Source organism: Ranitomeya imitator, chromosome 1 (assembly GCF_032444005.1).
Source record: "Ranitomeya imitator isolate aRanImi1 chromosome 1, aRanImi1.pri, whole genome shotgun sequence".
Lineage (NCBI taxonomy): Eukaryota > Metazoa > Chordata > Amphibia > Anura > Dendrobatidae > Ranitomeya > Ranitomeya imitator.
Window position 1 is genome coordinate 344,653,735 of NC_091282.1, and position 27,879 is coordinate 344,681,613.

Here is a 27,879-nt window from a genome sequence, read left to right on the forward strand (position 1 = left end):
TGCTTTTTTTAAAATCTCATTTTTACAGAAAACCGTTATACAGGGCTGGTTAGGCAGGGAATTTACTCATAAATAAGTGAATGCTGCTGGTTGGATGGCATGAGGATCTGACAGGTTCCCTTTAAAGTCCAAACATGCGTTTATCATGCTGTCTGATAATTCCTAGCAACATCATGATGCATGTGCAGGGCTGTGGAGTCTGTAAACCAAACCACTGACTCAGACTCCTCAATTTCCTGACTGCTGAACCCAACTCTGACTCCACAGCACGGCCTCGCTACTGAGCATGTACATAAAGTGTAGCACAGATTCATCTCACCTAAAACTCCGACTCCACAGCACTGCTTCACTACTGAGCATGTACATAAAGTGTAGCACAGATTCATCTCACCTAAAACTCCGACTCCACAGCACTGCGTCACTACTGAGCATGTGCATAAAGTGCAGCACAGATTCATCTCTTCTAAACCTCCGACTCCACAGCACTGCGTCACTACTGAGCATGTACATAAAGTGCAGCACAGATTCATCTCACCTAAAAGCCGAAATCCTTAGATCAGGAACAGAACAGACATTTATAGGACATTTCATAACTTTCCCAAATTCGTATGAAAACAATTACAACACATTCTGCACTCAACTACTGTACCCAATTTATTATATATTTTATACCAACTCCAACTCAGACTTAGAGCCCACCAAAATGGACACCGACTCCACAGCCCTGTGCATGTGTATATTTTGAAAATACCCAACATATGCTGTATATTTACTTCAGAACTAGTGAAGGGTAAGTTTGTAAATCCTTTACATTTGGCTCTCTTCACACTGCCAGATGTGTCCTACAACAGACTGTCAATTATGGAACCCATTGATATATAATGATAGCAGGAATACTTATTCAAGGTCTTCTAATAAAGCTTGGACTTGTTTTGTGGCTGTGAACTGCATCAGATACATTTTTTAATACTTTATTATGAAGCAAACATGAACATAATTGCATTTATGTGCATTTGTCTTTCACTTCAAAGTATTCAAAAATGTATCTGATGTGCAAGGGCCATTATTACATGGTGGTCACTCAGCTAAATTGTTGTTCATGTAGTACAAGAGCAGATTGAAGGATTCATACAGAGATTTCCTTTCTGGCCCATAGAAAGGATGCCCGAGAAAGAGGCCCTGCATGATGCCAATAAACCACAATAATGCATAAGAACAAGAGACAAGTCTTTAAAAGGCACAAATCATTTCCAGGGTGGCCTGTCTGTTAAGAAGCCTCTCCTTGAAGTCAGTCTTCCTGAGCAGCTTGATGATCGCGAGCTATCCTTCCTAAGTGAGCTCAAGCAAGCTTTGGCACTAGCTGGTGGATCACACACAGAAGGGCATCCACCAGAATCAGAGCCACTTTCTGGGGGCTTCCAAAAATTCCCTTTTCCATTATGCGTCCCAATAGCACCGTTTCTATCATCAGGAGGGTGAACAGCTCGAACAGGAATTTGATTGGTTTTGACCTTGGAGTTCTGTGGACGCATTACTGGTGGGGGGCTCCAAAGAAGAGGACGAATACGAATTGAATCTTCTTTTTTCACCCATGGTGCTTCCCAACTACAGTCTTCTATCTTTGTTCCAAAAAGAGACTCGTCACAATAAGAAGGCGAGCGACTCTTTGCTCTGAAAAATAAAAGATCAAAAAAGAGCAAATGTCTTAGAATCTAACTCCAGAATGAGCAGATTTCAGTATCTTACATGCAGTGGACTAGTACATTTCCAATCACAACATACAGATATTTGCTACATGCAACAGTAATTCTTATTGGAATAGACAGCGACAACCTTAAAACTCACTCTTACGAGGCAAAAACATAATTAAACGAGTTTTCCTCAATAGATACTGAATGTAGCGAAGGTGTGCATGCTTAACCTCTGCTCCATTTAGACAGGAATGTTGGGATCAAAGCGATTTGCAAGTTATCCCTATGGGTTTTCATCCTATAACCTTCAATTCTGGGAAAATTACGGTAGGTAATTACAGATTTTCACCAACTGATCCTGGATGGTCTCATGACTCGGATCCTAGGTGATTAATATTACAGGATAAAGCAAGAGCAATGTTGTGATTAAGTGAAGTGGTACAAAGCATCAGGACAATGTGTTAACCCCTTGACCTCAATTTATCAAGAAAGGCGACTTTCTTGATGCACTTGATGAGGAGGCGTAGTTGAGTCAGACCCTCCTAAATCGAGTGTATGACAAGTGGCCTGCACCTCCATGTGCCATGCCACAAATCTTACTGTCAGAGACTGGAGTGAGATGTCTTGCGTAAGGAACACCTCAACTCTTCATTACCGTAATTAAACGAGGTGTGGCAAAGATCCCCCGCTTTCAGGTATAAAAGCTTTAATGAAATCAGAGCCTGTGTGTGTGTGGTACTTCTCACTCAGGCAAGCCAAACCATGAAGATCTTAATGAACAAGTCATGAACTAAGATCCCTTCTAAAACACGTGCAAAGCTTGGGCTAGCCATACACATTAGATGGCTTCTTTAGGAACAATGGTTTAGTCAGCCCACAGCTTATCTATGGAAGAACAATATGATTGGCAGTCCAAAATCGGACAGGAGTGATCGAGGTCTCTACCAGCCATCAGTCGGCCAGTTCCCCCATTCGCATTAGACAAGCAGCTGAACCTGGCGATATTAGTGGGTTCAGCCGACAGTCTAATGTGGGGCAGCACGGTGTCTCAGTTGTTAGCACTGTTGATCTGCAGTCCTGGGTTCAATTCCCACTAAGGGTAACATCTGCAAGGAATTTGTATGCTCTCCCCATGTTTGTGTGGGTTTCCTCTGGATACTCCCGTTTCCTCCCACATCCAAAAGACCTACTGATAGGGTAATTAGATGGTGAGCCCCAATGTGGACAGTGAAAATGATGACTGTCGGTAAAGCACAGCACAATATAATAGTACTATATAAGTAAAGCTAAATAAACCGGATTACTTATCGGTAATGCTCGTTTATAGAGCCAACGACAGCACCCACTGAGAGAGGTGATCCGCCTCTAGGAACAGGAAACCTAAAGAGATAAAAGCGGCGCCCCCCCTCGCTCCTCAGTTGTATTACAGAGAATGGGAGGAACCGTCACCAGCTTTTAGTCAATAAGCTCCATAATAATTATATATATACTGTACATATTTACAATTTCTTATTATTTACAGTTCACCATTAACTCCTCACCACCAAAGTACCACGTGTTACTATAATAAGGGAGGGATGTGAGTGAGTTCTGTCGTGGGCTTTATAAAAGAGCATTACCGGTAAGTAATCCGTTTTTTTCTCTTCGCCACGACAGCCCTGAGAGATTTACAGAGACAATCACCTGGGTGGGACCACCGTGTCAAGAACTGATACTCCAAAGGCTAAGTCAGAGGAAGATGACAGGTCTAGTCTATAGTGCCTATAAAAGGTAGAAGGCGAAGACCAGGTTGCGGCCTTACATATAAGTTCTATTGGAACGTCCGCCTTTTCTGCCCAGGAAGCAGATATGGCTCTTGTAGAATGCGCTCCCACATTTTCTGGTGGATCTCTTCCTTTGGCCTTATATGCCAGCATTATGGCATCTCTAATCCAGCGAGACAGCTGCCTTCAGGCCTTGGTTCTATCTAAGTAGGCCAAAACAATCCTTTTTACATCCAGGGTATGTAGCTTCTCCTCCTCTGGTGTCGAGTAGTTGTCATGAAAGGCAGGAAGGAGGATTTCTTGTGTCCTATGAAATGTAGTAGCTACTTTGGGAAGATAGAATAGTCTTAAAAACAGATCCATCCTATCAAGCCATATTGATAAAAAAGGTGGCTCAATTGATAAAGCTTGGAGGTCACTCACTCTCCTAGCAGACACCAAAGCTACTAACAAAATAGTATTAACAAGAGATATTTTATTGAGGCTACCTGGAGAGGTTCGAATGGGCTTTCTGTTAATGCATCCAGAACTAAATTTAAATCCCATGGTGGGACCCGAGGTATATGGACAGGGTTTGAATGTTGGCACGCAGATATGAAACGAGAAACCCATCTATTACCTGCAATGTCATAATAATAAAGGGCACCTAGAGCTGAAATCTGAACTTTAAGAGTATTTACTGAGAGGCCTAATTCACGTCCCGTCTGTAGATATTCTAATATGGGAAATATAGGAACGTCCGTAGACACATGTGTCGTATGAAACCCAGGAAATTTCCGCCAGACCTTAGTGTAGATTTTAGTAGTGGATGGTTTTCTACTTTTTAAGAGGGTATTCACTAAACCCTCGGAGAATCCTCTAAGTTTTAATAATTCCCTCTCAAATTCCAAACTGTCAAGTTCATGCCCTTGACTTGAGGGTGGAAGAAAGGGCCTTGTGAGAGCAGGTCTCTGGTCTCCGGAAGAAACCAAGGATCGGAAAGTGACATTGCCTTTAGCCATGAAAACCATGACCTTTTGGGCCAAAATGGAGCCAACAACAGTACTCTTGCTCTTTCCTCCCTTATCTTTCTGATGACTACAGGAAGGAGTGTTATGATAAGGTAATTCAGTACCACAATGGACATAGAAGTCAGAGCACATACAGTGACCTGACTATAACCCAAAAACATAGAACGAGCTCTGAGACGTGGGAACTCTGCTGACCGCAATCCCTAATCCTCTCCAACCACACTAGAGGCAGCCGTGGATTGCACCTAACGCTCCCTATGCAACTCGGCACAGCCTGAGAAACTAGCTAGCCTGAAGATAGAAAATAAGCCTACCTTGCCTCAGAGAAATACCCCAAAGGAAAAGGCAGCCCCCACATATAATGACTGTGAGTTAAGATGAAAAGACAAACGTAGAGATGAAATAGATTTAGCAAAGTGAGGACCGACTTTCTGAACAGAGCGAGGATAGGAAAGGTAACTTTGCGGTCAACACAAAACCCTACAAACAACCACGCAAAGGGGGCAAAAAGACCCTCCGTACCGAACTAACGGCACGAAGGTACACCCTCTGCGTCCCAGAGCTTCCAGCAAGCAAGAAAAAACGAATAAGCAAGCTGGACAGAAAAAAACAGCAAACAAAATAGCAAAGCGGAACTTAGCTATGCAGAGCAGCAGGCCACAGGAACGATCCAGGAGGAAACAGGTCCAATACTAGAACATTGCCTGCAGGCCAGGATCAAAGCACTAGGTGGAGTTAAATAGAGCAGCACCTAACGACTTCACCACATCACCTGAGGAAGGAAACTCAGAAGCCGCAGTACCACTCCTCCACCAACGGAAGCTCACAGAGAATCAGCCGAAGTACCACTTGTGACCACAGGAGGGAGCTCTGCCACAGAATTCACAACAAAGGAGATTCCATGGGGGAAAGGCATAAGCCAGATTGAATGTCCATGGGATCTGCAGGGCGTCGAATACGTCCGGATTGTTCTGTCTGCACAACGAGGCGAATGTTTTCACCTGTCTGTTGGATCTTGTTGCAAACAAATCTACCTGAGGTACTCCCCATCGGATAGTTATCATCCTGAAGATCCGTCTGCTGAGCATCCATTCTCCCTGATGAAGGGTGTGGCGGCTTAGAAAATCTGCACGAAAATTGTCTATACCCCTGATATGCACAGCTGACAGGGACAAAAGATGTTTCTCGACTAGATTCATGATGCTTGTAGTAATGCTCATGAGGTTGTTTGACCGCATACCTCCTTGGTGGTTTAGGTAAGCTACTGAGGTAGTGTTGTCAAAGAATTCTTGTATGGGAGCCTCGTAGCTGCGGAAGAAATTAAGTATGGCATAATATATTGCCCTCAATTCCTTCACATTAGAAGAGTCACTAGTTTCTGTTCTAGACCATTGACCTTGAACTACCTCCTCATTAAAATGTGCACCCCAGCCCCAAGGACTAGCATCTGTGGTAATTATGTTTGAAGGAACCACCACCCCCAAGGAACTCCACCAGAGAGATTAACCGGATTTAACCACCATCTAAGGGAGTGAACTACATCTGATGGTAGGAATAATGTGCGTTCTAAATGTCCCTGCAGCCTGCTATGTTCCTGTAACACACATTTTTGTTTTTTCCAAGTTTGTAGTTGTGCCCACTGTACTGCGGGAATACACGAGGTTAATGAACCCAACAAAGACATGGCTTTTCTTAAAGACATACTACGCGTGTCAATGGCTAGGCTTACTTTATTAATTATGGATGTCCTTTTAATATCAGAAAGCAGACATTTCTGGCTTACTGAGTCTAGAAGAAGCCCCAGGAATCTTTGACAGGTCACTGGTTGGAATCTGGATTTTTCCCAGTTGATAATCCAGCCAAGTGATTGCAAAGAAGAAACTACTTCCTTTAGCCTCTGCTCACATTGAAGGGGGATCTTCCTATTATTAGGAGGTCATCTAGGTATGGAATAATTAGGGTGTCTTTAACCCATAAATATGACATTACTTCTAATAATAACTTAGTAAACACCCGGGGAGCCATAGACAACCCAAAGGGCATTGCTCTAAATTGTAGATGACAAACTTGACCTTCTATTGTAAAGGCTACTCGAAGGAACTGTTGATGTGAGTGATGTATAGGCAGATGGTAATACGCATCTTTAAGATCCAAAACCGCCATGTAACAGCCGGGAAACAAAATCTTAATAGCTGAACGTATAGACTCCATTTTGAAGGTTTTAGATCTCAAAAAGGTGTTTAATTTCCTTAAATTAATTATGGTCCTTAATGAACCATCAGGCTTGGGTATTAGGAACAAGGGAGAGCAAAAGCCTTTCCCTGTTTGGGATGCTGGGACTTCCGCTAACACCTGTTTAGATAGAAGAGTCTTAATTTCTAGCTCTAATGCCTCCTGCTGTGGCTGAGATTTTAAGGAAGTCTATAGGAAAGAATCCGGAGGATTCCAGATAAGGTCTAAGGTTAGACCAGATGTTAATATATCAATGGCCCAGGAATTAGTAGTTATTTTTCTCCATTGGTGACCGAAATGTAGCAATCTACCCCCTACTGGCAGGGAAGAACTAGCGGGATCTATCAGCCGGTTTGAAGGGACGTCTGTGAAATAGGTTTCCCTTCTGTCTGAAATCTTTATTGATCCAGCGGTCTTTATAGTCTTTCCTCTTGCCAAATCCCAGCTTCCTCAATGCTCTTCTGTAGGAGGGAATGAATGGATTAGGAAACCCTTTTTTCCTCTCACCCGCTTTAGTCAGGATATCGTCTAGCACTGTCCCAAAGAGGTACTCACCCTGACAGGGTATTGCACAAAGCTTCGATCTGGATTGGGCATCACCTTTCCAATTTTTTTAACCATAACGCTCTGCGAGCTGTATTCGTTAAATTAGCTGTTCTGGCTGCCAAAGGAGAGAGTCTATGGATGCGTCTGACAAAAAAGCCGCAGCACCTTTAATCAAGGGAATAGTGGAGCGTAATTTATCTCTAGATATTCCATTTTTTATATTCTGGTCCAGCTGATCAAGCCAAACAAGCGTGGACCTCCCCGTGCATGTAGCAGAGATTGCTGGCTTGAATGCCGCTATGAAAGCTTCCCAGGATCTTTTTAAAAGTGCATCCGATTTCCGATCCATTGGATCAGATAGGGTTCCAAAGTCCTCTACTAGCAAGGAGGAATGACGAGAAGTAGAGGCTACAACAGCGTCCACCTTAGGTACTTTAGCCCAAGTAGCTAGGTCCTCGTCATCAAATGGGTATCGTCTTTTAGATGCTATAGGCACAAACCCTTTTTGCCCTTGTTTGATCCTCTCTTTTTTAACCAGATCTTTAATGGTCTGAATTACTGGAAATACATGACCTTTCGCTGGGAGAGACCTGCGAACATAATCTCCTCAGAAGTTTGGGTCTCTTTGGATTCTGATAAACCCATTGTGTCTCTTAGGATTATTAATACCACCTGTTGGAAAACAGACATAGTCCTCTTCATCTGAGGATAGAGATGCTTGTGAAATATCTGAATCTATCTCCCCACTCTCAGAAGATGTGTCCGCTCTGGGTGAGGGTAATTTGTTGCTGGACTTCTTTTCTATATTAGTAGATGGTCCACTAAAGGACTGCAATTCCTGTCGGATCATTAAGCAAATGTCCTCCATTTTGACTGACCCCTCCTCCTGTAAGGTACCACTTATACAACACTGGCATAATATTTTGGGATAAGTATCTGGCAGGGGTTCAGAACATAACGCACATTGCTTATGTTTGGTCTTCCCAGTTTTTTTGGCCTATATAAAAAATTATAAAAAATAGACGACCTTCAGCTCAACGCAATTTTAACACAAACTCACCCTGATAAATAACCTGGAAAAAATACCGGCTGCAAGGATGTTTGCTTAGCCTGGGGTGTGGACCAGGTTGATCTTCTGTCCTTTCCCGTTTTGTCAGTGGAATCACTCACTTTAGAGTGTCCACTATCTTTCTTGCTACTGTCACATACTGGTAACATTAGCTCCTCCAGTGGGCGCGTGGTATTGTCACTTGGGGATGCTATATTGGCGAACATACAGTGGGGCAAAAAAGTATTTAGTCAGTCAGCAATAGTGCAAGTTCCACCACTTAAAAAGATGAGAGGCGTCTGTAATTTACATCATAGGTAGACCTCAACTATGGGAGACAAACGGAGAAAAAAAAATCCAGAAAATCACATTGTCTGTTTTTTTAACATTTTATTTGCCTATTATGGTGGAAAATAAGTATTTGGTCAGAAACAAAATTTCATCTCAATACTTTGTAATATATCCTTTGTTGGCAATGACAGAGGTCAAACGTTTTCTGTAAGTCTTCACAAGGTTGCCACACACTGTTGTTGGTATGTTGGCCCATTCCTCCATGCAGAACTCCTCTAGAGCAGTGATGTTTTTGGCTTTTCACTTGGCAACACGGACTTTCAACTCCCTCCAAAGGTTTTCTATAGGGTTGAGATCTGGAGACTGGCTAGGCCACTCCAGGACCTTGAAATGCTTCTTACGAAGCCACTCCTTCGTTGCCCTGGCGGTGTGCTTTGGATCATTGTCATGTTGAAAGACCCAGCCACGTTTTATCTTCAATGCCCTTGCTGATGGAAGGAGGTTTGCACTCAAAATCTCACGATACATGGCCCCATTCATTCTTTCATGTACCCGGATCAGTCGTCCTGGCCCCTTTGCAGAGAAACAGCCCCAAAGCATGAGGTTTCCACCACCATGCTTTACAATAGGTATGGTGTTTGATGGATGCAACTCAGTATTCTTTTTCCTCCAAACACGACAAGTTGTGTTTCTACCAAACAGTTCCAGTTTGGTTTCATCAGACCACAGGACATTCTCCCAAAACTCCTCTGGATCATCCAAATGCTCTCTAGCAAACTTCAGACGGGCCCAGACATGTACTGGCTTAAGCAGTGGGACACGTCTGGCACTGCAGGATCTGAGTCCATGGTGGCGTAGTGTGTTACTTATGGTAGGCCTTGTTACATTGGTCCCAGCTCTCTGCAGTTCATTCACTAGGTCCCCCCGCGTGGTTCTGGGATTTTTGCTCACCGTTCTTGTGATCATTCTGACCCCACGGGGTGGGATTTTGTGTGGAGCCCCAGATCGAGGGAGATTATCAGTTGTCTTGTATGTCTTCCATTTTCTAATTATTGCTCCCACTGTTGATTTCTTCACTCCAAGCTGGTTGGCTATTGCAGATTCAGTCTTCCCAGCCTGGTTCAGGGCTACAATTTTGTTTCTGGTGTCCTTTGACAGCTCTTTGGTCTTCATCATAGTGGAGTTTGGAGTCAGACTGTTTGAGGGTGTGCACAGGTGTCTTTTTATACTGATAACAAGTTTAAACAGGTGCCATTACTACAGGTAATGAGTGGAGGAAAGAGGAGACTCTTAAAGAAGAAGTTACAGGTCTGTGAGAGCCAGAAATCTTGATTGTTTGTTTCTGACCAAATACTTATTTTCCACCATAATATGCAAAAAAAATGATAAAAAAACAGACAATGTGATTTTCTGGATTTTTTTTTCTCAGTTTGTCTCCCATAGTTGAGGTCTACCTATGATGTAAATTACAGACGCCTCTCATCTTTTTAAGTGGTGGAACTTGCACTATTGCTGACTGACTAAATACTTTTTTTCCCCACTGTACAACCACCTTACTTAGTGTCTTATATAGTTATGGAGGCAGGCTATCACACACCCCTCTGTTTTTTTTGTTTTTTTTTTACTGGAATACGAATGCCTCTCATCTTCAGGATAGGCTCTCTCTGTCACCGCCGCGCTCTGTCCTATAGAATAGCGGCCGCACACCAGGTACGTCACCTCATCCATCACAGCGCTCCCGGAAGTATACCCATCTACTTCCGGGGCACTCCGATCACCGTGCATGCACACGCATCCACGCTGCTGCTCAGCGTTGCCCAGCAGCGTCTCTTACCGGACTTTTTTCTCAAGCAAGTAGGCGGCTGTTACCGGTGATACCGCACACTCCAACCATCTGGCTTCCAAGTACATGCCTCCTTCAGGTCCGTCCATCCACAGTGAGGCATGTCCCAAAAACAGTGTCCCAGCAGGGAGACTGTTTGGACATCATGATCCCGTGTTACAAAGGAGGGGGGAGCCAGCAGGAATATTCCCCCGACCCTGCCACCCGCACTGGAGCCCCTGCCGCTCTACCAGAAACTGCACAGGTGGCATCCAGGCGGGTATTCCTCTTCTTATAAAATCTTCAGAGAATTTTCACTGTAGGTTCCCTTCTAGTAACAGGAAACCAACTGAGGAGCGAGGGGGCCGCCCCTTTTATCTCTCTGTAGGTTTCCTGTTCCTAGGGGCGGATCCCCTCTCTCAGTGGGTGCTGTCGTGGCGAAGAGAAAAAAAAATTAAATATGGGAGCCTTTACAATTTGCATCTAGACCTATAAGTCACTACTTCACAACAGGAGCACTTACAGTAGACAAGGACAGCTCTGGAACAGTAGCAAATGCACATCTTAAAAATGGCTGAAATAGTCAAAACTTTCATTGTAGACTGAGATATATATATATATATGGAAACCTGGCAGTAAATATTCAATTACCCTGCAGCACCACCATAGAGGATATCAAGCATTATGCAACATCAACTGAAATAAATTGTTGGTGCGATGCAGGAAAAGTCTTCTGAAGAGAGACATTGTACAGAACTGGCCAAGAGATCCTGAACTCAGATTTCCAAAACAGAGAATTTCAAAATTTTCAGCTTAAAAGATCTGAATTAGCACTGAAACTTCAGTTTCTTTATACCTACCGTTATGTAATTTCTACACAATCAGAAGCAATTCTTACCTATACTGTGTTCTCTTCCGAGGAGTCCCCACAGGTGAGCAGGCAGTCCTAGCTGTGGCATTACTCGCTGAACTCTTGTTCTCTTCTGGGAGCCTTAGATATGATTCTTGGGCTGGTGTTCCTATGGTCCACTGAAGAGCTGGGTCCACTTTACCCCCAGAGCTGCCAAAAAGGGTCTCATCTACAAAGGAGTTAGAGGCTTTATATCTGTAAGAACTCCTTTTTTTTGGTGGCAATGATGTGCGTTGCCCAGTAATGGAGAGATCCAGCGACATGTCGACATCAGAGAGAATGGGAGTCCTGGAATCTACAGATAATTTACAATGTGGTTTATGATCAGCATAAGGTACATTACTAAAATCTTCACATGATGTGCATCTTTGTATTACCATCATCTTTTACATTACAGCCAGGTCTGGAGCCATTAAAACTGATATCATATGATAAAATTAAAGACACATTAACACTGGGATCATCTTATTTCATTTTTCTTATTTCCAAAATGTATTTAAATGATAAGGAGACCTTTGGGGGCTTTTTTTTTACATGAATGACTTAAGCTAAAAAATTTTGCTATAGGATTTCATGAAAATTTTTTTTTAACAGTTTATCTTTTATAGGTATTTTGTTTCACTGCAAATTGCTGGCCACATAAAGAGTTTACCAAGAATTTGTGAGTCAACTCGTTCTGATACGGAGTTGATGAATTTTTCATCTGTCATTCTCTGAGCTTCTCCATGGTGATTTATGATCACAAAGTTTAACTCAATTTTTATACAGTCTGTAAAATATTTAGAATTGAGAGTCCTCAGTGGTTGATACCTTTTAATGGCTAACTGAAAAGATGGTAACAAATTGCAAGCTTTCAAGACTACTCAGGTCCCTTCATCAGGCATAGACTAATAAAAAATCTAAAGAATTACATATTTATGCACAACACAGCCCAGAAATAATGGCATAGATAAGACAGGTGACATGAAGCAGAACTAAACAGTTGTGACCATAAATATTGGAACAGTTCATAGATGAGGAGTGTGAATGTTTTATTGTCCTCTGATTGGGGTTTGGTTATGTGTTGTGATGCCCCCACGAGGTCTGAGGAGTGAATTCCTTAATTGATGTAAAAAGACATAAATCCATGCAACACATTCATTCCTGCACTGAAAGTGCACTGCTACTGCGCAGGCCTGGGCGGCGCCATTTTGGAGGAGGAATTTTTTTTTCTTCTCCAGTATGATGGCGCCGCCAGCGCATGCACAGTAACAGATATTGGATCACAGCTATATATGCCAATAGCTGCTACTGTACCATTTTCAAATTGATTTTTTTCTAGGTTAATAATATGAAGAATAGTTATTATTGGCATATAAAACATGCGATTATGCTTCAGTAGGTTTTTTTTAAAGTATGTACAGATATTCATTATGTAAACTAGGGGACAGGTTACTGAGGGATCAGTGACCTGTCAGCAGTCTGCATTATGAATATCTAATCAGAGCACCATGTAAAGACCCCCCTTCCAGGCCCGCCCAGAAGCACGAGCATATCATTAACTAAAAATTGAAAATAAAGATTAAAGAACAACCACAAGACAGATTTCATCAACCAAGGTATCATTTTAATCAGTATAACAGCGCCGACCTGACACTGTCTGTAGGTTACTGTTCACAATAATGCTGACAGGTTCCCTTTAAATGCAAAACAGATTGGATTTTGAGCAGACACTACAGGGACCACTACATTGGTCGATATTATGGCCACAATATTTAAGCTGCCAACCCACGTCAAGGGTCCTTACATATTGTATGTGAACACGCCACATACAGACTATTTGTTTGCACAGGTGCACCAAGCAGCCAATTCCTCATTGTAGGGTGGCTGCATTATCGGTATTATTGCACCCGTGTATTTGCCATCTTAACTTGGGTCCGCTGCATCCTGGTTAGTGCAATTGTTGGAGGCCTTGAACAGGTAAGCATTTTTGCCTGTATACTGGTGTTTTTTTGTTTAGAATAGTGGAGGTCTTTCCTCTTATGGTGTTTTTTTAGATTAGGACTGCCAATATGTAAGGACCCTTGACGTGGGTTGGCAGCTTAAATATTGTGGCCATAATATCGACCAATACCTTGCATACATTGTTATGTTTTTGGTGCACTGTATATTTTTTCCAGGGTGCGGCTGGGCCCTAGATGGCTCTGTACACTGTGGCCTCTGTTCGCACAGGATGCATTATGGTAAGCCCGCTATATGGCGTCATTAATAGGCTTTGAGCCATATACTTTGCATTGCTGTGTGAACACGCCACATACAGACTATTTGTTTGCACAGGTGCACCAAGCAGCCAATTCCTCATTGTAGGGTGGCTGCATTATCGGTATTATTGCACCTGTGTATTTGCCATCTTAACTTGGGTCCGCTGCACCCTGGTTAGTGCAATTGTTGGAGGCCTTGAACAGGTAAGCATTTTTGCCTGTATACTGGTGTTTTTTTGTTTAGAATAGTGGATGTCTTTCCTCTTATGGTGTTTTTTTAGATTAGGACTGCCAATATGTAAGGACCCTTGACGTGGGTTGGCAGCTTAAATATTGTGGCCATAATATCGACCAATACCTTGCATACATTGTTATGTTTTTGGTGCACTGTATATTTTTTCCAGGGTGCGGCTGGGCCCTAGATGGCTCTGTACACTGTGGCCTCTGTTCGCACAGGATGCATTATGGTAAGCCCGCTATATGGCGTCATTAATAGGCTTTGAGCCATATACTTTGCATTGCTGTGTGAACACGCCACATACAGACTATTTGTTTGCACAGGTGCACCAAGCAGCCAATTCCTCATTGTAGGGTGGCTGCATTATCGGTATTATTGCACCTGTGTATTTGCCATCTTAACTTGGGTCCGCTGCACCCTGGTTAGTGCAATTGTTGGAGGCCTTTGAACAGGTAAGCATTTTTGCCTGTATACTGGTGTTTTTTTTGTTTAGAATAGTGGAGGTCTTTCCTCTTATGGTGTTTTTTTAGATTAGGACTGCCAATATGCAAGGACCCTTGACGTGGGTTGGCAGCTTAAATATTGTGGCCATAATATCGACCAATACCTTGCATACATTGTTATGTTTTTGGTGCACTGTATATTTTTTCCAGGGTGCGGCTGGGCCCTAGATGGCTCTGTACACTGTGGCCTCTGTTCGCACAGGATGCATTATGGTAAGCCCGCTATATGGCGTCATTAATAGGCTTTGAGCCATATACTTTGCATTGCTGTGTGAACACGCCACATACAGACTATTTGTTTGCACAGGTGCACCAAGCAGCCAATTCCTCATTGTAGGGTGGCTGCATTATCGGTATTATTGCACCTGTGTATTTGCCATCTTAACTTGGGTCCGCTGCACCCTGGTTAGTGCAATTGTTGGAGGCCTTGAACAGGTAAGCATTTTTGCCTGTATACTGGTGTTTTTTTGTTTAGAATAGTGGAGGTGTTTCATCTTATGGTGTTTTCCCATTTGTAAGGAGTCAGACATCTGCGAGTCCTATACATGTTTCATCTGTGTTCTTCACAGATAGAACATGTATCCAGTATAGTCTGTGTGGCTGTTCATGGGACTGCGTTATTTTTTTCAGCCCGCAAAGAATAAAAATTCAATAAGGAGATATGTTAGTTTCTGATCAAAGTCATGGACCAAAATTTCCCATACAAGTCTATGGATCCGTGAAAAGTCAGTGACAGCACACAGATTGCATCAGTGTGTAGTCTATGATTAACATTGTAGTGGCTAGGCGAAGCTTTGTAATCCATTTTTTCATATGAGAAAATCATTGATTAAGCCCAGCAATAGAATCACCTTGCAGAAAATTTGAAAGCCACTTAAGGCCTCGATACACATTAAACTAATGTTGGCCATAGCAGCTGATGTCAAAGAGCTTGGCAAACACTTATGTGTATAGGGGCAATAGGGAAAACTGATAGTCGGGAGAGATGTCGATCGGATGTTTGATTTCAGACTGCTGATAGCTTTGTTCTCCCAGAGATAAGCCACCAGCTTTCTCATAGATAGCACAGGAGCACTCGGCCAAATGAGGACTCGCGTATGGGAAAGGCGGAAGAAAGTATAGTTTGGCTGACAACCATCTAAAGTTGGACCGAGGACCAGGTAGCGGCTCTGCAGATCAGCTCGATGGAAGCGCTTGCCCTCTCAGGTCAGGAGACAGACACAGCTCTAGTGGAGCTGTAGTTTTTCCTGGGGAAAGAGGGAGGAGAGAGAGAGATTACGGCTTCGATATGCTTTGCAAATTGCTCTCTTGATGCAGTTGGCAGTAGTGCTTTTTGATGTCCTCGTCCCTTTATTTTGACCGTAGATCTGGATGGGTTCCCATTGCGTTAATGGGAAAGCGCTAACGGACAGCGTTGTACGGCGAAATTAACGCCGTGCAACGCGTCCGTTAGCGCGCCCATTCACGGCAATGGGAACGCGCAGCACTAGCGCGTGCCATGTCCGGCATGCGCTAGCGACGCGCCGGTGTTTCCTGGCGCGCCGCGGACGCTGCTTGCAGCGTCCGAGGCGCGCCCGCGGTCCGTTCCCCGCTCTCGCAGATCGGGGATCTGCGAGAGCGGGGACGTTACCGCGACCCCGGGAAGCGGCCCCATTAAAAACATTGCGTTAGCGCAACCCGCTAGCGCTAAACGGGTTGCACTAACGCAATATGAACCTAGCCTAAAGAAATTCTGATCCGTCCTCCAAGATTGTGTTTGTTGAAGTTAGTGGAGGACCACTCTTAGTACATCTAAGTAATGGAATTCTTCTTCAGAATTCTCAAATAGGGTTCTTTGAGAGAGCCTGAAGTTCAGTCACTCTCCTGGCCTTGGTAGTTGCTACCAGGAAGGCTGTTTTCCAGGATAGTTTGTCTAGGTCTATCGAGACTATGGGTTCAAATGGAGGTAGTTTGACCCTTGGGGACGATATTTAGATCCCAGGATGGGATTAAGTTGGTCAATCTTGGACATAAATGGGAAGCATTTTACCCAACGCTGATCTACTAAGCTTTGGTCAAAATATGAGCTTACGGATGCAACCTGAACCTTGAGGATGCAAGGTTTGAAGCCCTTTTCCAGACATTCTTGTAGGAAGTCTAGAATTTGAACGACATCCAGATGATGGGGTTCTGAAAGACGAGACGCACACCAAGAGATGAAGGTTTTCAATATTTTAGAATAAATGGCATTTGTTATTGCTTTTCTACTTTTCTGGAGAATCTGTATGACTTTGAGCCTTTAATTTTTAGGATTGTAAACTCAGAAGTCAAGTAGTCAGACACAGGTTTTTGGGGTCCAGGTGGTAGATTGGACCCTGGTTAAGAAAGTTTCTGATTGGTCGGAGAATCAGGGGACCTTCTAACCTCAAGGTGGAAATAAGGTAACGTTCACATTAGCGTTTCCCGACGCAGCGTCAGGAAACGCTGCGGCGACGCATGCGTCATGCGCCCCTATATTTAACATGGGGGACGCATGGACATGCGTTGTGCTGCATTGTGCGACGCATGCGTTTTTTTTGCCGCAAGCATCGGGCGCAGGAAACGCAACAAGTTGCATTTTTCTTGCGTCCAAATTTCGGCAAAAAACGACGCATGCGTCGCAAAACGCAGCGTTTTTGCATGCGTTTTGGTGCGTTTTTATTTGCGTTGTGCGTTGCATCGCCGACGCAGCGGCGCACAACGCAAATGTGAACGTAGCCTAAGATGTTCTTCTGTCCAAGAAAAGCTTATTGAGACTGCTTTTAGATCTTCGTACTTCCGCAACGACGGAGGTGAGCAACAGTGGTCATATTGTCTTTGTATTCACTTACGTGGTGGTATTCAATTATGGATGTTGCTGATCTGAGAACCCCCTCTACTGCTTTCAGTTCTCTGAAATTGGAGGATCGCTGTCTGATCTCCTTTGTCCAGATCACATGAAAGGCAGTGTGGGAAATCAAAAGTCCCCCATCCTATTCTGCTGTCTGCTATTCTGCTGTATTCTGCTGTCATCCATTGTTTTTGTTGATAGAAGATTCTGAATCCAGGGGACTCTTCTCCTTACGTTTTGAGCCACCAGGTCTGAGAGTACTTTACCCTATCGGGGACCGGAATCTTCCTGCTCAGGGATTCTAAGGATCTGTTCCCATTTAAAAGGATGGAAGTCTGTAGAATCCAAGTATGGACCTGGGCCAAGGTTACCGCCTGAATGAATGAGGTCATGGAGCCCAGGACTGACATTGGAAATCTTATGGACACCGATTTCTGGCTTCGCAGGAAGGTTATTTTGGATCTTAATTGCATTGGTTTCTCCTTTAGTAAGAAGAATGTTTGTTTCTGGGAGTCCAGTAGAATACCTTAGAAGGTTTTTGTAGTGAATGGGACTAGGTCTGACTTCTGATAGCTTACCAGCCATCCTAGGGACAACAAAACCTGATTTGTTTTCTGTAGATGTTCTCTGAGCAGAGGTACAGACTGAGCCATGAGTAGGATGTCGTCAAAATAAGTGATTATGCAATTCTCTTTTCTGAAGAAAGCTACGACTTCCACCATTATCATTGTAATGATTCAAGGTGCTGATGATATTCCGATTGGCAGAACATTGAACTGGAAGTGCAGTATCTGTCTTCTTTGAGTAACAGCAAATCTTAGAAATTTCCATTAGGTTGGATGGATGGGGACATGATAATAGGCTTCCTATAAATCCATGGTTGCCATGACGAAGTTCTGCCCTCTCAGGGGGACATTAGACTTTATGAACTCCATCTTGAACCTTCTGTAAATGATGTATTTGTTCAGAGGTTTTAAGTTTATGATCATTCTGTAAACACCACTTTTTTTTTTTTTTTTAACAAGGAAAAGCCGAGAGTAATGAATGACCCCTGCTTCTATCTGCTTCTGGAAGTGGCGAGATTACTCAAAAAGAGTAAATCTTGCAGACCAGATGTCAGGGCGTTTTGCAATTTTGCAGAAGAAAGGAGAGTTATTCTCAGTAAGAAGGAACATAAACCAGCTCACCCGTGATTCAGCAACCAAACCTCGGGAGCACGGACCCGCTGTGTCCAGGCGTGCAAGATCCAGAAAAAGAAAGAAATGTCCAGCTTCACCGAGTCCGTAAAAAAGCTTTTTCTTTATTAACAAACTTTGAACATGGAGGATACAGACTTCACCACAACCATATGGGCAAGAATCTCAACGCGTTTCTGGAGACTAGGCTCCCTTAATCATGATTAAGGGAGCCTAGTCTCCAGAAACGCGTTGAGATTCTTGCCCATATGGTTGTGCTGAAGTCTGTATCCTCCATGTTCAAAGTTTGTTAATAAAGAAAAAGCTTTTTTACGGACTCGGTGAAGCTGGACATTTCTTTCTTTTTCTGGATCTTGCACAAGGGAGCCTAGTCTCCAGAAACGCGTTGAGATTCTTGCCCATATGGTTGTGCTGAAGTCTGTATCCTCCATGTTCAAAGTTTGTATCATACAATTATTAGGTTCTGTAGAAGGACGTAGATCTGGGGATTTATTATGATGGAATATAGGCTGAACTGGATGGACAAATGTCTTTTTTCGGCCTTACTAACTATGTTACTATGTTACTATTCTGCCGATGCAACCACCAGGAACCCAGTATCCTTCTGGAGAAGATGTAAGGAAACCAATATATCCTCTCTGGGACTGCCCATGCTGATATGATCTTCCAACTGATCTAGCCATCAGCAGGACTGTGGAGTCAGTAAGACAAACATCCGACTCAGACTCCTCAATTTCCATGACCCACGACTCCACAGCACTGGCTCACTACTCAGAATGTACATAAAGTGCAGCACAGATTCATCTCAACTACTATAAAAGCTGAGATCCTTAGATCAGAAATAGACCAGACATGTATAGGACTTTTCATAACTTTACCAAAATCGTATGATAACATTACAGCACATACTGCATTGTACTACTGAACCCAATTTATTAGATATTTTAGGACTTGGAGGCGATCAATTTTATACAGACTCCAACTCCACAGCGCGACCTGACATTGCTCTTCAGCAGGGCTGCCAAAGTCTCCCAGGATTTTCTTAGTAGGCTACCAATCTTCTGTTCTAACATATAATTAAGCTGGGAGGAATCTGCTAATGGTAATGTTGGTTTCTTAGCCACTCTTACTACTTGGATGTTGACCTTTGGTATTTCAGACCAACATTTGGAGATTTATAAATCTCCTCATCTACTGGGAACCTATCTTTTCGTTCACCAGAAATACTTAGCCGTTTCTCAGGAAATTCCTGTTATGATAAGGTAATTCAGTACCACAATGGACATAGAGGTCAGAGCACATACAGTGACCTGACAATAACCCAAAAACATAGAACGAGCTCTGAGATGTGGGAACTCTGCTGACCGCAATCCCCAATCCTCTCCAACCACACTAAAGGCAGCCGTGGATTGCGCCTAACGCTCCCTATGCAACTCGGCACAGCCTGAGAAACTAGCTAGCCTGACGATAGAAAATAAGCCTACCTTGCCTCAGAGAAATACCCCAAAGGAAAAGGCAGCCCCCACATATAATGACTGTGAGTTAAGATGAAAAGACAAACGTAGAGATGAAATAGATTTAGAAAAGTGAGGCCCGACTTTCTGAACAGAGCGAGGATAGGAAAGGTAACTTTGCGGTCAACACAAAACCCTACAAAAACCACGCAAAGGGGGCAAAAAGACCCTCCGTACCGAACTAACGGCACGGAGGTACACCCTCTGCGTCCCAGAGCTTCCAGCAAGCCGGAAAAAACAAATAGACAAGCTGGACAGAAAAAACAGCAAACAAAATAGCAAAGCAAAACTTAGCTATGCAGAGCAGCAGGCCACAGGAACGATCCAGGAGGAAACAGGTCCAATACTAGAACATTGACTGGAGGCCAGGATCAAAGCACTAGGTGGAGTTAAATAGAGCAGCACCTAACGATTTCACCAAATCACCTGAGGAAGGAAACTCAGAAGCCGCAGTACCACTTTCCTCCACCAACGGAAGCTCACAGAGAGAATCAGCCGAAGTACCACTTGTGACCACAGGAGGGAGCTCTGCCACAGAATTCACAACAAATTCCCACTCATCCAGGATTAGGTTTTGGACGTTTTCGTGTATGGGAAACACCATCTTTTTTGATTAGAGGGCCTCAAACATCATCTCCTTAACTGTTCGGGTGGTTTTCTCCTCTACTTCTACCTTACTGCAGTAAGGCGTCCTTCCATATCTTTGAATGAAAAATAATATATTTTTTATTCTCCTGGGCCTTGGTCTGGGGTTCTGCCACAGAATTCACAACAAATTCCCACTCATCCAGGATTAGGTTTTGGACGTTTTCGTGTATGGGAAACACCATCTTTTTTGATTAGAGGGCCTCAAACATCATCTCCTTAACTGTTCGGGTGGTTTTCTCCTCTACTTCTACCTTACTGCAGTAAGGCGTCCTTCCATATCTTTGAATGAAAAATAATATATTTTTTATTCTCCTGGGCCTTGGTCTGGGGTTAACGTTAATTACCCCTACTACCCCTCCTCTAGTAGTAGTTCTTCCAGCATAGACAGGAGACTCATTCCTAGGAGAATCAAACCCCTCCTCTAGGCTAATTTTCTATTACTTAGCTTTTGAAGGTATTCCGGCTGTGGACTGGGAAAAGGAGGCTAGGGAAAAATGAATCTCATGGCGAAACCTCCCCTTAATTTGCTCCAGTAAAGAAGGCTGCTACTTAGCTATGGATCCCTGGCATAGTGGTTTTCTATTGGAGGATGAACGCTTCTGAGCACATTTTGCATATTTATGGCTTCTCACTTTAGTTTTACCCTTTGGTACAGGATCCCTGTACCCCAGAAGGAGAGGGGAGAAGGATAAATAAGACTAAGATATAAATATAACCTGAACCAAAAAGAGGGAATTACCAATGCCAGGAAAACTTATTGGGACTGGATTAGTCCTGGCTCTGCAGTTCCGGAGCCCGTAAAACATAAACCTTCCATGATATCAAAAGGTCTGGTTGTACCTTATAGTGTCTTCTGTCCAAGGCACTTATATAGAAGTGACTGGACCCAGCATCATCATCTCATTAGATAAGACTCCTGGTCCAATTGTGATAACAATGGGCCAGGGCCCTTTTAGTCATTGGAGGTTAGACTGCCCCCAAATCCACTGTAACCAGCCACCATACAGAAACATGCATTCCAGTTCCGGAAGGGACACTGCACAGAAGTGTCTGATGTCACTTACGGAAATCAAGGGCGCATTAAACATGCATCCCAGAGTGGAAATGCCCGGAATCCAACTTCTCCTTCAGATGCGCAGGCCGGCACATGGTGGAGGGGTGCCAAGAGTGAGGCTGGGGAGCTCAGGGAGGCCTGCAGCCTGACACCATCCAACTTTACCCAAGGGAGTGGAAAGAATGGGAAGTCCTTAGTCTGAGGAGACATGAGCAGCATGGAGATGAAAGGCATAGCAGTTGTTCTCTGCTGCCCGGCTTATTCAGGTAAATAGCAGTCTTTGCAGCCAGCCACAGAGCAGTATGACCTCTTCATCCCAACAGGAACAGGAAAAACACTGGAGAGGGGATGTGGGAGGGGCTATTTGACCCCTTTGTGTTTCCTGTCCCTATTAGGGTGGGGTGACATCCTCCTGTGGTGCTATCATGGAGGGCTATATGAGAAAAGTGAAATTCCAGGGTGTGAGGTAGCAAAACACAAATGGGGGGGTGTCCTATGTGATGCATATACTGCAGGCCCCCACAGCTTGAGTTCTATAAATGGAACGTCAGCAGCGATTTCCCCTTTGAGGATATCCGGAGTGTAATATACATCTGTATTCAGAGCTTACTGCTAAGAGGTCTTTTCAAATGTCATCCCAAAGAGTCGCCTGCGCTTCAGACTGACGCAAACCTGGAAAAGCAGTTGCGAGTAGCAACATCATCAATGCCACCTAACATCGTCACACCAAAGAGAAGCATATCAGGCCATCACATTAGGGGTGAGTTAATTAAATGTTGATCATTCTGTACGGCCCCCCGAGTGATAATCTACATATCCAAACGGGCCTTGGCAGAAAAAAGGTTCCCTACCCCTGACGCGCAATCACAATGAATTGCATTTGAAGGTGGTGCTTTTGCACAACGACATGCGCGGACTCCAGGTCGACTGGTGAATGCAACTCAAATGAAAGAAACCTACTGGTACATAGTCTAAGTCTTGGAAAACTTTAGTCTTAGGTTGCTGTCACACTAGCAGTCTTTGTTCAGTATTTCACATCAGTATTTGCAAGCCAAAACCAGCAGTGGGTGATAAATACAGAAGTGGTGCATATGTTACTATTATACTTTTCCTCTAATTGTTCCACTCCTGGTTTTGGCTTACAAATACTGAGGTAAAATACTGACCAAATACTGCTAGTGTGACGGCAGCCTTAGGCCGGCTTCACACTTGCGAGTTTTACGGACGTAAGAGCGCAGAAACTACGTCCGTAAAACTCGCAAAAAATACGGCACAATTATTCTCTATGCCCCTGCTCCTATCTGCCGTATTTTACTGATCAGTATTATACGGCTTTCTACGGCCGTACAAAATCGCAGCATGCTGCGTTTGTCACCGTACTGCGCAAGAAATACGCCAATGAAAGTCTATGGAAGCGTGAAAAATACGGATTTCACACGGACAAGCAGTGTGACTTGCGAGAAATACGCAGCGCTGTTAGAGAGAAAAGCCGGTAATTCAGTGCGGTGTACAGTAAAATCACACTGACAGCTTCCAGTAGAATAGGTAGAATAAATGTCTACACATAGAATAGGTATATATATATATATATATATATATATATATATGTCAGTGAGACACATATATGTATATATATTAATATTTATTCCAGCGCTATACAGCTTGAAAGCCGGTAATTCAATTACCGGCTTTTTCTTTCTCCTTCCTAAAACCCGACATGATTTGAGACATGGTTTACATACAGTAAACCATGTCTTCTCTCCATTTTTTTTGCAGATTCCACACTACTAATGTCAGTAGTGTGTATCTGCAAAATTTGGCCGTTCTAGCTCTTAAAATAAAGGGTTAAATGGCGGAAAAAATTGGCGTGGGCTCCCGCGCAATTTTCTCCGCCATAGTAAAGCCAGTGACTGAGGGCAGATATTAATAGCCTGGAGAGGGTCCACGGTTATTGGCCCCCCCCTGGCTAAAAATATCTGCCCCCAGCCACCCCAGAACAGGCACATCTGGAAGATGCGCCTATTCTGGCACTTGGCCACTCTCTTCCCATTCCCGTGTAGCGGTGGGATATGGGGTAATGAAGGGTTAATGCCACCTTGCTATTGTAAGGTGACATTAAGCCTAATTAATAATGGAGAGGCGTCAATTATGACACCTATCCATTATTAATCCAATTGAATGAAAGGGTTAAATAAAACACAAACACATTATTTAAAATTATTTTAATGAAATAAAAACAATGGTTGTTGGAGTATTTTATTCTACGCCCAATCCAGTCACTGAAGACCCTCGTTCTGTGAAAGAAAAAACATAATAAACCAACAATATCCTTACCCTCCGCAGATCTGTAACGTCCAACGATGTAAATCCTTCTGAAGGGGTTAAAACATTTTGCAGCAAGGAGCTTTGCTAATGCAGGCTGCTCCTCGCTGCAAAACCCCGGGGAATGAGTCTAAATATAGATCAATGAGCTATATTTAGCTTCATTTGCGGTGAGGCGCCCTCTGCTGGCTGTTTATAGATCGTGGGAACTTGCCTAGAAAGCCTGGGAGCTTTCTAGGAAATTTCCCACGATCTATGAACATCCAGCAGAGGGCGCCTCACCGCAAATGAAGCTAAATATAGCTCATTGATCTATATTTAGACTCATTCCCCGGGGTTTTGCAGCGAGGAGCAGCCTGCATTAGCAAAGCTCCTTGCTGCAAAATGTTTTAACCCCTTCAGAAGGATTTACATCGTTGGACGTTACAGATCTGCGGAGGGTAAGGATATTGTTGGTTTATTATGTTTTTTCTTTCACAGAACGAGGGTCTTCAGTGACTGGATTGGGCGTAGAATAAAATACTCCAACAACCATTGTTTTTATTTCATTAAAATAATTTTAAATAATGTGTTTGTGTTTTATTTAACCCTTTCATTCAATTGGATTAATAATGGATAGGTGTCATAATTGACGCCTCTCCATTATTAATTAGGCTTAATGTCACCTTACAATAGCAAGGTGGCATTAACCCTTCATTACCCCATATCCCACCCCTACACGGGAATGGGAAGAGAGTGGCCAAGTGCCAGAATAGGCGCATCTTCCAGATGTGCCTGTTCTGGGGTGGCTGGGGGCAGATATTTTTAGCCAGGGGGGGGCCAATAACCGTGGACCCTCTCCAGGCTATTAATATCTGCCCTCAGTCACTGGCTTTACTATGGCGGAGAAAATTGCGCGGGAGCCCACGCCAATTTTTTCCGCCATTTAACCCTTTATTTTAAGAGCTAGAACGGCCAAATTTTGCAGATACACACTACTGACATTAGTAGTGTGGAATCTGCAAAAAAAATGGAGAGAAGACATGGTTTACTGTATGTAAACCATGTCTCAAATCATGTCGGGTTTTAGGAAGGAGAAAGAAAAAGCCGGTAATTGAATTACCGGCTTTCAAGCTGTATAGCGCTGGAAAATATATTAATATATATACATATATGTGTCTAATGACATATATATATATATATATATATATATATATATATATATATATATATAGACAGTATATATATATTTTTTTTTCTTTTTGGGACACATGGATCATTTCTATAGCGGTATGTTGGTTTTGCAAGCCTGCGAGAAAACCACGCAGTACGGATGCCATACGGATTACATACGGAGGATGCCATGCGCAAAAAACGCTGACACACCCTGCCTACGGAGGAGCTACGGACCACTATTTTCGGGACATTTCAGCGTATTACGGCCGTAATATACGGACCGTATTTTCATACGCTGAGTGTGAAGCCGGCCTTAGGCTTCATTTACACCTCAGTATTTTCCATCAGTATTTGTATGCCAAAACCAGGAGGGTCTCCAAAACATAGAACCGGTGTGAATATGTCAATTACAACTTTTCTCTGCAAGTTCCACTCCCGGCATTAGCATACAAATACTGACCTGTGAATGAGGCCTTATCCAGCACAAGCTCCAGGAGGGGCTCGGGTGTTGTGAGGTTAAGGCTGGTGGGACTAAGGGGCTACACAATATTCTGTTCTCTCTGTTAACATGACAGATTAAAGGGAACCTGTCACCTGAATTTGGTGGGTCCTTTTTTGGGTCATATGTGCGGTGTTTTCGGGTCTTTTATTAACCCATTTTTTTCCCGCTGGCCGCACGCTGGTCACGGAATTGACTTGCTGTTGATTCGCTTTCCTCCCTAGTTAACGCGTGCGCAAAGCAATCTTGCCTTGCCCAACTGCGGGCAAAGCCGAAAACCATTAGTGCGCATGGGCCGGCGCACTATGTCCCGGAAGTATTTTGCTGTGTTCCGGGACATAGTGCGCCGGCCCATGCGCACTAATGGTTTTCGGCTTTGCCCACAGTTGGGCAAAGCATACTGCGCGTGCGCAAGGCAAGATTGCTTTGCGCACGCGTTAACTAGGGAGGAAAGCGAATCAACAGCAAGTCAATTCCGTGACCAGCGTGCGGCCAGCGGGAAAAAAAGGGGTTAATAAAAGACCCGAAAACACCGCCCATATGACCCAAAAAAGGACCCGCCAAATTCAGGTGACAGGTTCCCTTTAAGGGGTCTGTCCACTACTGATACAACTCCTTGATCAAAATGTTTGTCCCCCATAAAATAACAAAGCCTATACTGCGATCCTGTGTTGGCGCTGTACACATGCTTGCTCTCCTGGGGCTCTCGTGTGATTTTGGGACACGGACTTTAGTCACTGTCCATTCAGACAAATTGAACATGAAGAGGAAGTCCGGGCTGCAGCTGATCTATGACTTCCTCTTCATGATCAATTGGACAGGATGCGGGGACAGGGAGTCACATGTCACGGAAGACAGAGTGCTGACACCGTGGGAACGATACCGGCACAGGAGGGGAGCTTTAGTATTTTATCCGTGCCAAGCGAAGGGTATGAGAAGAAAGAACTGGTCCTGTCCATCATTTACACCTGGCCAAACAGTGGTGGTCGGAAAACCCCACCAATCAGCTGTATCCAGCTCCAGCAGTGGCCACATGTAAACCACACAGGAGGCAGAACATCACAGCGCCACACACGCTGCAGTGGCCACTGCCGGTACTGCAGATCAGCTCCTACCCCAGGAAGTAACAAGGTGTGAACGAGGCCTAAGCCTGACCTGCGGCTACCATACAAGCACCCAGCGCAGGAGGCCCTGTGCCCACATGCTGCCCCTGCACACCGCCCGGCCATGGTCAGGCCAGACAGGAGTCCATGTAATGGGACAAGCAGCAGATAATACAGTGTACAGCGGACTCTGTACATGGCTGCCGTTACCTGCTCACTGGCGGCTCAGCAGCCCGGGCTCCCATGGCAATAGCACAACATCCGAACTCTAGGACCGCGCCACTAGTCAGGAAGCGCCCCAGACCTGTACCACAGCGCCGGCCCCAACACAGGCCCAGTCCCCTGCTCTACTGCACTCTGCAGGCAGGGGAAACAGGAAGACACTTTACTATATGAAAACACACGACAGCAAACACAGCAGCACCCCTCTAGGGGTAATGGTACAATCCAGGAAGTGACGCGGGACACTTCCGGGTGTGGGGACACGTGTGTGTGCGCGGTGCCGGAGCTGTGGGGACAGGACGGGGGTCTGTGATTGGGGAGTCAGGGTCTACGCTGCGGACACATGGCTCAGAGGAAGCGCAAGGGGGCCCGGGCGAGGAAGCAGAGGCGGCTGGACAGGGCGGGCGGCGACGATAGCGACACCGGGGAGTTCGATGTCAGCACTGGGCTACCGGAGCAGGATGAAGTGGTGAGTGCAGTGTGGAGAGCAGCAGCTGCCCTGGGCGCACTCCATGTGTTCTACTCGTGTCACAGTGTGTGTCCTGTCCCCAGAGCAACACGCTCCACATATAAACGTGTCACAGTGTGTGTCCTGTCCACAGAGCAACACGCTCCACATATAAACGTGTCACAGTGTGTGTCCTGTCCACAGAGCAACACGCTCCACATATAAACGTGTCACAGTGTGTGTCCTGTCCACAGAGCAACACGCTCCACATATAAACGTGTCACAGTGTGTGTCCTGTCCACAGAGCAACACGCTCCACATATAAACGTGTCACAGTGTGTGTCCTGTCCACAGAGCAACACGCTCCACATATAAACGTGTCACAGTGTGTGTCCTGTCCACAGAGCAACACACTCCATATATAAACGTGTCACAGTGTGTGTCCTGTCCACAGAGCAACACGCTCCACATATAAACGTGTCACAGTGTGTGTCCTGTCCACAGAGGAACACGCTCCACATATAAACGTGTCACAGCGGGTGTCCTGTCCACAGAGCAACACGCTCCACATATAAA

General features: G+C 44.3%; 2 protein-coding genes across 2 annotated transcripts in view; one reads left to right on the top strand and one right to left on the bottom strand.

Moving 5' to 3' along the window:
- On the bottom strand, window positions 1–27,072 carry RITA1 (RBPJ interacting and tubulin associated 1). The gene is made up of 3 exons (XM_069759876.1): window positions 26,844–27,072; window positions 11,302–11,608; window positions 1–1,671 (listed from the first exon to the last, which is right to left on the bottom strand). The coding sequence occupies exons 2-3, from the start codon at window positions 11,574–11,576 to the stop codon at window positions 1,245–1,247; spliced, it is 702 nt and encodes a 233-aa protein (XP_069615977.1). The 5' UTR covers window positions 11,577–11,608; window positions 26,844–27,072; the 3' UTR covers window positions 1–1,244.
- The window catches only part of DDX54 (DEAD-box helicase 54), a 48,522-nt gene continuing 47,269 nt past the window's right edge, over window positions 26,627–27,879 (top strand). Inside the window, exon 1 of the mRNA XM_069759870.1 lies at window positions 26,627–27,324. Within this exon, the coding sequence (XP_069615971.1) occupies window positions 27,199–27,324 (126 nt within the window). The 5' untranslated portion in view covers window positions 26,627–27,198. The remainder of the gene's footprint in view (window positions 27,325–27,879) is intronic.

Excerpts from the sequence above, each read along its gene's own strand:
- RITA1 (XM_069759876.1), bottom strand. The coding sequence starts at position 11,576 with ATGTCGCTGGATCTCTCCATTACTGGGCAACGCACATCATTGCCACCA. Across the intron at positions 1,672-11,301 it reads CGGAAGAGAACACAGTATAG|AGCAAAGAGTCGCTCGCCTT; the intron begins GTAAGAATTGCT and ends TTTATTTTTCAG.